The 12,847-nt window shown below is 39.9% G+C and overlaps 1 protein-coding gene across 10 annotated transcripts in view; it reads left to right on the forward strand.

Moving 5' to 3' along the window:
* LOC135207203 (differentially expressed in FDCP 8 homolog A-like) overlaps positions 1-12,847 on the forward strand; it is a 227,670-nt gene that overhangs the window by 81,670 nt on the left and 133,153 nt on the right. For all 10 annotated transcript variants that reach the window (XR_010312928.1, XM_064238792.1, XM_064238799.1 and 7 more), the window contains 2 exons: positions 1,960-2,050; positions 3,461-3,601. Coding sequence is in view for 9 of the 10 variants with exons in the window: in XM_064238792.1 (XP_064094862.1) it covers positions 1,960-2,050; positions 3,461-3,601 (232 nt within the window). In the remaining variant the exon portion in view is untranslated. The remainder of the gene's footprint in view (positions 1-1,959; positions 2,051-3,460; positions 3,602-12,847) is intronic.

Raw genomic sequence — 12,847 nt, forward strand, 5'->3', positions numbered from 1 at the left:
GGTTAACTTTATGCAGTAAATATGCCTCACTGTTGAACTCTGTTCCAGAGGTCAAAGCTTTATTCCTCACTCTGTTGAACTGTGGAGCAGCCTTCCAGAGGATGTTGTGCAATTGGAATGTCAGAAGTTAAAGCAAAAATTCAATGCATTACTACACTTAATATTATTATTCTTGCATTTTAATAAATTTCTATCTATTTATCTTCTATTTTTTTTTCTTGTTTAATAAGTGGGATCTCTTCTTTCTGTATTTCCCTTTACCTCCTGTTATGTTTTCCTAATGAATACCATATCTTTGGAAGCTTGAATTTTGAGTAAGTGGCCCTGTAGGCTTGTTTCATATGAATAGGTTTCTCTTCTGAGACCTGTGAGGAGGTTGAAATATGTTGACAAAAAGAAGCATAATACTAGCAGAACTAGAAATTAATTATGTATTAATAATTGATAATAATAAACTTTCCTGAAACTGAAGTATCAGCGAACTGATCAGCTTGAACCGATTATCAAATAATGTATCGGCATAGATTGCCCAGCCATGTTGCCTCAGAACCTTTCTTGCCCATCAGTGTCTTAGTCTTTGTGCAAGTGTACATGTACTTACTCCATGTATGTGTGCTTGTGCATACAAGTCCATGTGCATCATGTTGAGTAAACTGCAGCTTGCACTTCCTGTGTGTTTAAATAGTATGCTATTCAAAAATGTATAAATCCTTACTTATTCAACACAATAAATCAACTCGAGCAAGCGTAGACAGTTGGTTCAAACCTCAGGTAAATAGCCATTGCAGTATGTTTACTGATGAACACATTTATATGAAACACATTTTCTTAAAGGATGTTATAATAAAAATGAGAGAGAGACAAAGAGAACTTTATGATGAAAATTTAGGTACATTTTGCATTGTAAATTCAACTACAGTGCTTGAAAATATTGCTCCTTTTTGTGACAAACAAAAGACTAGGTATGTATTGTATTTACGGTAGTTCTTGTTACTTTTTGTTTGGTCTTATCATTGAATTAAGTTGAATTTGGAGCCAATAAGTATTGCGTGCTCTTGTAATCAATTGAGTGAAATGTGAAATGTAAACGCTTTAAAGGTAATGGAAATGGCAGTTTCTCTCTCTCTAGTAGCTAAGGATGTGTTTTATAATGGTGCAAAGATTTCATAAATTTTGTATATATGTTTGTGAGTGTACTTTACATACCTGTATGCATGTGTTTGCTCGCCCTTCTTTTTCTCTCTCTGGGTTAGTCTTTAATAAAAAAAGTATTCAAGTCCTGCCCATGTAAACAGTTATGGCATTGCTCATGGGTAAGAGAGAAAAAGAGAGGATTTCAGTTTTAATTTTTTTATATATAAATAAATATATATATATTTTGTGTAGTACAGTTTATGGCAAATTTGGTTTTGATTTTTTATACAGTACTGTATGTACAGTGTATTATTTGTTGTATAGAGGAATATATAGTATGTACTGTTTAGTGACAAAAGAGAGAAAAAAAGTCAAAATTATTTTGATAAATTTGTTGAGTTTTTTATATCTGAAAATTTGTAAAATTCAGCAAGACCTTAGATGTATTATTCTAGATTAGTGAGAGATTACTGTATATGAATAAGTAATCTAGAAAGTTGCCTGTACTTGTGTGTAAATCAACTTTGTAGGATTGCTGAGTGGGAGAAAAAAATATCCTGTAATGTAATTGGGAATGTTCTGTGCATATAAATTAACTCTTATCTTAGATATAAGGTAAAACTTGCTCTAGGACTAAAATTTAATCTTTATTGAAATTTAATTACCATTTTCATTGACAAATAGTAAAATTTTGAAAGAACTGTACCTTTGACATCTATAAAATACCAGTCACTGGAAAGGGATATACACATACTGTATATATCAGACAATCCTTGATCAGTATCTGTCTATTTGATATGCTAATTAGAAATTTAAAAATTTCAGGAGCCCCGGAACAGATTCTGAAATGGCTGCTGAAGAAGCTGCTATTAATATTGAGTTAGGAATTACTGAAGATCATTTTTGCCGACCTGAGGTGAGTCGCTTGGGAAAAGCTACTACGTTAGCTTATTTTTAACACTGGAGTAGTATTTGAAGAGTGATGGTACAGACTCATGTCCAGCCTCATACCTAAGAGGAGACCCATTTTAGGATTGACCATAGAGGATTGACCTCTGAGTCTGGGAGCATATAGTTATAGTGTGTGCATTTTATATTTGTATGCATTATATATTTGAGAGTAAGATTGTAATAGAAAATACGTATACAGTATGGTCACAAAGAAATTGAAAAAGCAGTGTAAGATCTTTTGCATTCAGCATAAGGCATTTTCAAACAAAATTTGTGTGAGAAGGCATTAGGTTAGTGTAGGTGAAAGGTCTTGCACTCTTGTTATATAGCTTTATATGCTTATTTTTATGAATTTATATGGTAGATCTGTTACGTACTGTATATTGTTAATATATTTCATGTGATGTTTTGTACTTTCAAGGTTCATTTTTTATTTTAACATTTCTATTTGCTTGAAGTGAGTTCTTTCCTTTTCATGTCTGAATTACTGTGAGAGCTGTTTGTCATCTATCCCATTTTCCTGATTTCTTGGGCCTTCTTATATGTCTGCTCTGCTGCTTTCATATTTACTTCTTTCCCTAATCAATGTTCTTTGTTCCTTTTCTGCCAGTTCTTTATTCATTAAACGATCATCCCACTATACCCAGCCCATGAATCGTACACCTTTTCTAAACCTCCATTTTCCTTATCAGTACTCATGTTTCTGCTGCAGAGGGTAGTACATATCTGATGTGCCAAGTCTGCTGTCTCTGATATTGAGACATTTTTGTTTACCAGTAGTTAGCTGTCTCTCTCAATTTCATCCATGCTGCACCTTTTATTTTCTTACTATGTATTCCAACTCCTGGTACACAGTCCACTGTCTCCCCCAAGGTAACTGTAATAGTACTCTACTTCTAAGACATGCTCATTTATCACATCAGACTTTTCAAGCTCTCTCATCCTTATTTGCTCTTGTAATACGTTTCATAATCCTTACCACCTCATGTGACACAATCAGTGGTTTTTTTTCTTTGCTTTTGTTCCGGTCACCATAAGCCTTGTTTTGCTGACATCAATTTTTAGTCATTCTTTCATTCCACTCTACCACCTTTTAAACATTTTCACTACAGTTTCCTGAAATTCTGGCTCTTATATGTTTACCTTTCAAAGTAATTACTTTGCTCAAAATTTCACTCACTGGCAGCTTAAAAATGTAGAAATTCGTATTAGCGCTAGTGTTGGCATAGGTGAATGTAATATTTGAATATTGCTGCATTTGTGACTACATAGCACCATATCACATTTTTATTAGTTCCTTAAATAAACATTGTATTACATTTAGATTCCTCCACACTATAAATTTTCATAAGTACCTGTGTCTTCAATTTTACAGGAGGGTTATTTTGAACAGTCCTTAGAAGAACTTGAGGGAAGTGTAGAGAAATGTAAAACTTTAATTCTACAGTGTGAAGAGTCAAGTACAAGACGTCGAGCTCTTGTCCACAAATTGATACAACTTCGCCTGAGAGTGCAGGTTTGTACTATGTCAAGTTTTGTTTTGTAAATACAGTTCAGATTCAAAAGAGGTTAGCTGTCTAGAAAATTACTTAAATGGTTTATTCAAAGTTTTAGAAATTTAAGGTTGTGTGTTTAATAGTTGGTGATCATACTAATGTGCATATGGGAATTTTGGTAATATGTATCAAGGGATTTAAACATTGTAAGTTACTGTAATAATTTTGTATGTGTTTTGTAAATGATGTGAGAGGCAGAGGAAAATTTTATGTTTTAAGTAGTGAATTTTTAAAATTCTAAATTACTTTAAACTGCTCTAATAAATATTTTTCTGCACAGGCAAATCATTTATTCTTTTTAATCAACCCATCTATTAAAATGCCAGCATCTACAGTTTGGAATGTCCCAGACTCAATCTTTTGTCCAATTGACAAAAGAAGAGTGGTAATCTGTATACTATGTGCCCCCTGGTCCCTGAAGTATCCACACACTTTGCTCACATTCTGTAAGTTTGAGCAATATTAATATCTTTTTCAGGAAGACTCGGCACATTCCCTTACATACTTTGTACGTATAAGCATCTTTCAGCATTACTGTAGCGAATATCCAATTATTCATCAGCTAATTCGTTATTCTTTTAAATCTCTTTAATGTCTTTCAGTGTGGTAAGTGATAAAAGCGTAATGCCTACACCAGAACACATACTTGACTTTTCAGTTGGTAGTGTCCATATTCTGATTCATTGGCCTCATGGTGTAGTTACATATGAAATCGTGAAGGTTATCCAACTAGATAATGCCTAGAGGTAGGTTTTTTTCACACTAGCCCTTTTCATTGGTTTTGTTAACTGTGGGCACAGTAAATTAAATGTCCTTGCTGATTTGCACTAGTTTTATGGTAATTTTGTTGTTTTTGTATATTCTGCTACTTCGCAAACCACTTCCCTACCTGCAACATATGTAACCTATGAAAATTTATGTATATGATGAAAATAAATAAAAAATGGGAAAAAATAAATGTCAGGCAGTACTATACGATGAAGCACAGTTGTAGCTGAACGTGATACAGTTGTTGGCCACTGATGGCAGACCCATGAGTTCTGATTCCAATGCTGATTAGTTCTTTCACTGTTTCTTGTTCCTACAACCACCAGGAAATGACATAGAATAATTTGTATTTCATTGATCACTGTTACCATAACCATGTCTGCCAAGAGATCAGACCCCACCCTTACTAAGAAGCCTAACAGGAAAGCAATGAAAGTCCAAGATTAGAATGGAGGATGAAAATCATGACGTATGAAGCAAAAAAAAGAAAAAAATGAGTTAGCATGTGACTAAGAATATCTCACTCCACTGTATCTACCATATTGAAGTTAAGAATAGGATTTAGGAAGCTGTGATGATTTGCATCTTTGAATAACAAAAAAAAATGCCATAGCTCATTGATGGGTGGACAATATGACAAATTTTCAATCAATTTGTATTTTTCATAGCTAATAAACCTGAGGTCTTAACAATACGATAATCATCTAGCACCAGCTGGAAACTGGTTAAAAAGTCAAAGATTGTAATGCAAGGAATCTGTGGCATCTGGCAGCTCATGCATATACAAGGTGGAGGCTGGTCACCGACTACGTTTGAACCCCATGACACATTAGTCTTTCTTTCATCCCAGGGTAAGAGAAAGGGGTGGCTAGAGGTGGGCAGTCAATGTTAGGAACTCAGGTTTGTTAGCTATGAAAAATACAAATTTTTTTGCAAGGGAAAAAGATTGTAATACAAGCCATTATGGGGCCAAAGAAAGTTCCAAGTGCCAGCCCTTCGGTAAAAAAAGCCAGAGTTTAAAAAAGAAATTGTAGTGAAGTATGAAAGTGGTGCACGTGTTAGTGATCTCGCTAGGATGTGTGGCAAGTCAATGTCGACAGTCAGCTATATCCTAAGAAAAATTAAATTAAGGCAGCTGATGTTGCTAAAGGAGTCAGTTCATTAACAAAACAGATCGTAACTAGTTGAAGGCGTTGTAAAGCTTCTGTTAATGTGGATCAGTGAAAAACAATTAGTGGGGAATAGTGTGTCTGAAGCGATCATTTGTGATAAGGCTAGGTTGTTGCATGCTGATCTAAGTAAGAAAATGCCAGCAACAAATGCTGCTGTTCGTGACTTCAAGGCCAGTGGAGGTTGGTTTGATACATTCAAAATCGTACGGGCATACAGTGTCGTACAGCATGGGGAGGCAGAAAGTTCTGATAAATGAGCCGCCGAAGAATTCGTTGATGAATTCAAGGAATATTTTGAGGCTGAAGGATTCTCCCCTCAACAGGTCTTCAGTTGTGACGAAACAGGCCTGTTTTGGAAAAAAATGCTGAAGAGAACCTACATCACACAGGAGGAAAGTTCATGGCCGGGGCACAAGCTTATGAAGTATAGGCTGACTCTCTTGTTCTGTGGGAACGCCAGTGGGAATATCAAAGTGAAGCCCCTAGTGGTGTATCAGTCTGAAACTCCTAGAGTGTTTAAGAAAAACAATGTTAAAAATAGATTGCCTGTGATGTGGAAGGCAAACAAAAAGGCATGGGCCACGAGAGGCAAATTTTTATTGAGTGGGTCAATGAAGTGTTTGGCTCTATGGTTAAAAAATGCCTCCAGGAAAATCAGTTTCCCCTCAAGTGCCTCCTGGTAATGGACACTGCTCCTGTTCATCCTGGCTTTGAAGACCAGTTGTTGGATAAATTTAAATTTATCCCTGTGAAGTTCTTGCCCCCTAATACCACTCCTCGCATCCTGCCCATGGACCAGCAAATCATCTCAAACTTCAGGAAACTGTACACAAAAGCACTGTTTCAAAGGTGCTTTGAAGTGACCTGAGACACTGAATTGACCCTAAGAGTTCTGGAAGGATCACTTCAATATCTTTAATGGCATAAGTCATATTCCAGGACAATGAACTCTGCTTGGAAAAAATTGTAGCCAGAGTGTTACCTAGAGAAGGATTTTGAAGGATTTGAGGCTAACCCTGATGACCCTATGCCTGCTGTGGAATCTGTTGTGTCTCTGGGGAAGTCTATGGGCTTGGATGTGAGTGGCGAGGATATGGAAGAGTTAGTGGATGCCCACAGGGAAGAGCTGACCACTGAGGAGCTGCAAGACCTTCAGCAGGAACAGCAACAGACGGCAGATTAGGAATCTGAGGAGGAGGAGGAAGAGAGTGGGAATACTGTGCCTACTTTAGTGATTAAAGAAATGTTAAACCAATTGGAGTGATGTTAAAAATTTTGTGAAGTTTCATCCTAATAAAGACACTGCAATCAGTGTCTGTAACGTGTTTAATGACAATGCATTGTATCACTTAAAGCAGATTTTAAAGAGATGTCAGAAACAAATGTGTCTAGACAGTTTTGTTGTGTGACAGGGGTCCATTGACTCTCGAGCTGGTCCTTGTGCCAGTAAAAAACAGAGGGGAAAGTAACCCCAGATAGTGCCACTTTAAAACATAGAGAAGTAACTGCAGGTACATTCTTGATACCTGGAGGGGGATTCCCCTTCCAAACAATAACCTCTCCTTGTCCCTCTCCCCTCCTCTCTCTCTTACATACTCTAACGAGTGTTCGATAAAGGTAAGAGTGATGTTAAATGTTCATTATTCATTTATATTTATTTCTCATTGTTTTCTGTATGTAAGACTATTTATTTCCTATAAAATGTATTTTTTGTCAATACTTTTGGGGGTCTGGAATGAATTAATTGAATCTACATTATTCCTTATGGGAATTTATTGTTTATATTTTTGTACATTCGGACTTCGTCAGAGGTTCCGGAATGAATTATGTAAGAAAACAGAGGTTCCACTGTACACCCATTACTTCTCTTGAATTGGGCCATTTCCTAACCCCACTTCTCTCATAAGATGGTCAGACAACATTGAGGTGGCCATTTTCTGAGAGAGGAGTATTGGGCCCCATATGGCTTACTTGTCTAGGTAGAAGTCTCTAGAATTTTGAAATGTATCTGGAGAGCTTCAAAAAGCAGGATTTTGTTACTATAAGATAATGGTATTGTAAAGAAAAATGATTTTGTTCATGAAACTTACCTGTCAGGTATATATATAGCGTATTTTCCGAATCTGACAGAAATTTAAACACTTACGACACGCAGTGGGAGTCAGGTGGTTAGTACCCATTCCCGCCGCTGGGAGGCGGGTATCAGGAATCATTCCCATTTTCTATTCATAATTTTTCTGTCGCTGGTGCTGAAAACACCTGTTTTCAGTACCTCCGTCTTAGGATTTGGAAACTTCATTGCCGCTAAGTATCCTAATTGTCTTTTGATTTATTTACTTGGATTTGTGGCTAGGCATACGCTATCTTAAATTGATTTGAATTTGATTCATTTTTGCATAAAATATCGGAATCTAGTTAGGCTAGTTTCAGACGGGGTTGTCTGCAAAGATAGGGTGTGGCTACCGAAAGCTTCGGTAGATTCGCACTTGGTATGTACGAGGGGTATGGGTCTTGCTTCTTTGTTGAGATTTGTCATGTAAGGAGTGGGAGACTTTGCTATTCCGTAAGGAAGAGAGATTCGAGTAGCAACAGTAAACATGTCTATTCCGTAAGGAAGACGTATGATTCGTATGTACGCAATTAATCAGTAAACATGTCTAATTCCGTAAGGAAGGACGTATGATTCGTATGTACGCAATTAATCAGTAACAAAAGTCAGGGTAGTGAACCTGCTAACCTTCCTGTAGACTTTATTTGCATAACCCTGTAGTATGGCCTACGGGCTATGTATATGTCTACGAGAGGTGCTCGCTCTCCTTCATTGCTGTGAAGTGCTACTTCTGTAATTGTTACTCCTAACCCTGCAGTGTTGCCTTCGGGCCCTAAGCAGTGTCTGTAGAGAAATTGCCCTTTTAAAATCTGATACCTCCTTCGATTCGTAACTTAGAATCGAAAGTGCTTGCTTTAGAGAGTAAAAGTGAAGTGCAGAAGTGCAGTGATACCCCTTGTGTAGTGGAGGGTGCGTCAGATCGGCCTCGTTTCGCCTCTAGGCCGGGACCTCTGCTTGACTCCCAGAACCAGGGAGAGAGCATGTCGAAAGCCGAAGGAGGGTTACGAGGAACCCCACCGATCTGGCGTGCCTTCGGCAGTTTCTGATGAAAATCCCCAGACTGCCTAAGTGCGTGCACGTGCACGAATCCTGAAGGATTGCTTCTCGTCCTCCGAACGTAAGCGTCCTCCCCGCGCAGGGGTTGGAGCTTTCGGATGGACTCGCTCGCCCTCTAAATAGAAGCTTTATAGAAGAGGACGCTTCACGTCCTCTCTCTCTCTCTCTCGTTATGCGTTTCAGTGAGAAGTAAGAAGGCGAACGTCGCCTGAACTCGTGTCCGTCTTTCCACCGAGAAATACGTAAAAGAAGTCATAGTAGCAGTAAGCTTTTGAGAGCGGTACGCCCAAAGCCAGGGGCGCGCGGGTGCACGCCAAGCGCGCGCCAGTGGACGCCGAGCGCGCGCGCCAGTGGACGCCGAGCGCGCTCCAGTGGACGCCGAGCGCGCTCCAGTGGACGCCGAGCGCGCTCCAGTGGACGCCGAGCGCGCTCCAGTGGACGCCGAGCGTGCACCAGCGCACGCCAGGTGTGTCGCCTGGCTGAACGTTTCTGTTGAACTCTTCAAGCTCTTGTTTCAGATTTGGGCTTAAAGAATTTTTACCTCTACCTTCGATGATACCTTCTACCTCACCTGCAAAGAATGTGAAGTAGGCAGTGCTTCGGAGTAAGCTTAAAGTGAACAGACAACTTCTTCTTCGAAACCCAGCAAGACATCGGGTTTCGTGAATTCAAGAGGTCTCTGTCAATTAATATTGCGTTTCGCATAGGTGGATGGAGTTAAGGAAAGCTCAAGGGAAATTCTCGTTTGCTCTACCGCAAGCTTTGCCATTCTGCCAATAAATTTAAGTTGCCACTACCGCAGGTCAAGACTTGTTTGCGAATAAGGCAGTTACGGGTTATAAAGGCTCGATGTCCTGCACGTCAGGACTCTCGGCAACGTTCAGTAGGATTCTTGCAAAGGCACTCATCAAAAGTAACGCTCTTCAGGAAAGCGCAAGACAGGACTGCCTTTGCCATACTGCCAATAAATTTTAAGCTTTAGCAGGCATTATCCTCTTCCCAGGATAATTTTGCCAGCTTTTTAGCCCATCTGAAAGGGGGCTTTTCAGATGATAGATTTTGTTAGTTCCTAGTCGGGACTACGCTGCCGAATTGAACATCGTCGTTCTACCTGACGTAAGCCCAGTCTCTTAACAGGATTCTTGCCCCTTCCTCGTTTGAGACGGGAATCGGAAAATAAAATGCTCGACTTCCTGGATTACGTTTTGTCAATTCAGTGACTTTCCCCCATTGACATACTATCGTTTTGTCAAGTAAGTGGGTATCCCTCATTGACAAAATATCTCTTTGTCCCGTAAATGGGTAGTTCTCATGACAAACATCTCATTAACTTGATATTGCGTAAGCGAATAAGCTCTTATGACAAGATTCGGAAGAGCTCTCATTCGTCATTCGCAGACTCGTACAAGAAATAGACTTGTAGACTACGTCAATGAACCCTTATGTCCAATAACATAAGAAGCTTGAGCTGACTGCTTCGATTCTCCTAAGTTTTGTTCATGAAACTTGCCTGTTCAGATATGTATGTAGCTGTATTTCCGAATTCAGCTATATATATGTTCTGCCAGGTAGTATGAACAAACTTTATTGTGATATAATTTCATATTTTGCCTTGCGTTATTTTATTTCTGGTTGGTTTCAAGTCATATACGCTTGCTGTAGTTACCTCTTCGGATGGCAACCGAGAGGTCTATGGTCCATTTAAGGACATTTAATCGTTACTCCCTGCAGCCTTCCAGGAGTTTCCGATTTATCTTTTACCGTTGTATGGTAGTGTTCTGACGACACAAACGCATCTATATATTTAGCGTTTTCTGTTTCGCTTAAATATACCAGCTTGAGAGTCTCTTTATGCTAAAAATAACGGACCTTTTTCTTCATAGATAGGGTAGCTGGCAACCCAGGCATAAAGTTAAGAGACGACATGACGGACGATCGTAAGCTGCTGCTGTCACTGTCTTCTCCTCCAGTCCAAACGAGCCAGTACCAACTCGTTCGCTGTCATGCGCGGTAGGTTAAGTCTCTCTCTCCTGCGGGATTGACTGACTAACCGTATCTCTGTGCTGGCAGTTACGTCTCTCTCTCTCCTGCGGGATTGACTGACGAACTGTATCTCTGCCCTACAATCACGGACTTTAGCCTAAGATTGAGGGGATTTCTTACTGAATGAATAAACATTGCATTCGTTTGGCCTTAATATGTTTCTACAGAGATATTCTTACTCCTTTCGGTGCTCGTTACGCACGGTATAGGACTAGGAGTCTACCACAACATTGCACTATTATAGTCTCTCTTGCTTAGGCAAAGCGCAGCCTTATTAGGGAAGTAAACATACTGTGTGGAGGGAGGGATGGATGAGCTTGCTGGGACACCATTTCCTTCCTAAAGAAGTTTGTTTCCCTGAATAGACTGCAATTCAGACCTCTACAGTTTTTTCCTACCGGGAAACTGAAATTTTATTAAAGATCTAGGAATGATTCTGAACATCTCTCGGTGCGTTAAGTATCTCTTGAGGTGATAGAAAGAAGGTGCGGACATCTGGAGAGGGTTTCAGATGTCCTGGATCATAATCTGAAAGAAGTGGAAGCAATTCAGTCGTCCCTCCAGTCCTCGAAACGAGTTTTTGGAACCATGGTCCATATCAACTCTGATCTTCCACAGCTCTCTCATATCTTAGGAAGTATCTTCTCTCGGTCCCGGTTCGGGTTTACGAGAAAGAGCCTATTATAACAACAGGCGTAGAATGGAACGATCCTCTAGAGGTTCGTTACAGGATTGCAAAAGTCCGTTCGAATCGTTCCTCGATCGAAGGCAGCAACTACTGACTTCGAGTGGAATCTTTCTTTAGAAGTATGTGAGAGTTGTGGAGACTTTAGGGACGTCCTTTCATTCATCTCTTCGCTAGGTTGAGGACGAAGAGGCTTCTTCTTCTCTGCTCCTTATTCTCGATCCGGGAGCGGTAACATTAAACGCCATCCTTATGATATTGAACGGGGATGGATGTTTAGTCTCTTTTCCCCTTTTTCAATCGCTTAGGAAATTGTAATAAGATGATTTATATCATCACAAGGGAGCGACAATGACGCTAATCGCCCCATGTTGGCCTTCAAGACCCTAGATTCACAGAGGTCACGTCCTTCCAAGGACCTTTTCCGAGAGAGTCGGTCTCCTTTAACACGAAAGGTACCTATAACCTCTCCGCTCTGAGTCTGACTACGTTCAGACTATCGAGATGTTGACAGCATAAGATTGCAGTCTTCCCTTTCCGTTTGAAGAATGGGATAAGCTGGCAGTCACAACTATTAAAGAATACGCAAAAATATGTTGTTGACGGCCTTTGGGCTCAGAGATTTGCTTCTGTCAAACAACAAAGCCCTTCACGATCTTTGAGTTCTGTGAAATCAAAATCGAAACTCGCTCACCATCTACTTTTTGTCTCACCTGTTTTCTCGGAGTCAGACACTCGTGCGAGATCAGGAGGACATATAGTAGCCCTGAGTTTCTTGTTGACGAAGTCGGTTGCGTTTATACACCCCCGATGATCGTTTAATAACATGATACCAGGTTGGACTGTCAGGCATTCGTCCTTCGGGACTGAATCGCCTTTTTGCTCCTCGCTCCTTTCTCCTGGCACCAGAAGCTCGAGTCAGGAGTGGCTCAGGAGTTGATTCGCTAACGACGTTGGGTTGCGTTGATACACCCCCCAAGGTTTGCTTAGCTTGAATCGCCCAGGCAGTCCAGACACTCATCCTTCAGCGAAGAAAAGTGCCTTATGGTCTTCAGGGACAGCCTTACTGTCCTTGATTCGTCTGACTGGTCAACTGGTCGGTCACCTGACGTTAGTACGACGGACTGACTGTGCATGTCCAGATCGAAGCTTTCAAGATGGAACTTAGACATAGTCTGAAGTTCTTTATGTCAAAGCATTCGAACATCTCCTACCTGTTAACTTCTTGCATGTGATCAGGAAGGCATTTTTCTAACCACCCCCTAGATACGACAAAGAGGGTCAGTGAGATTTTAAGCCATCGTCACAAGTTTTGGCTTTAGAGAACACAAGGCGGTGTGCTCTCTAAGCTTTTTCGTTATGGCCTAAGAAT

This window comes from Macrobrachium nipponense, chromosome 32 (assembly GCF_015104395.2).
Source record: "Macrobrachium nipponense isolate FS-2020 chromosome 32, ASM1510439v2, whole genome shotgun sequence".
NCBI lineage: Eukaryota > Metazoa > Arthropoda > Malacostraca > Decapoda > Palaemonidae > Macrobrachium > Macrobrachium nipponense.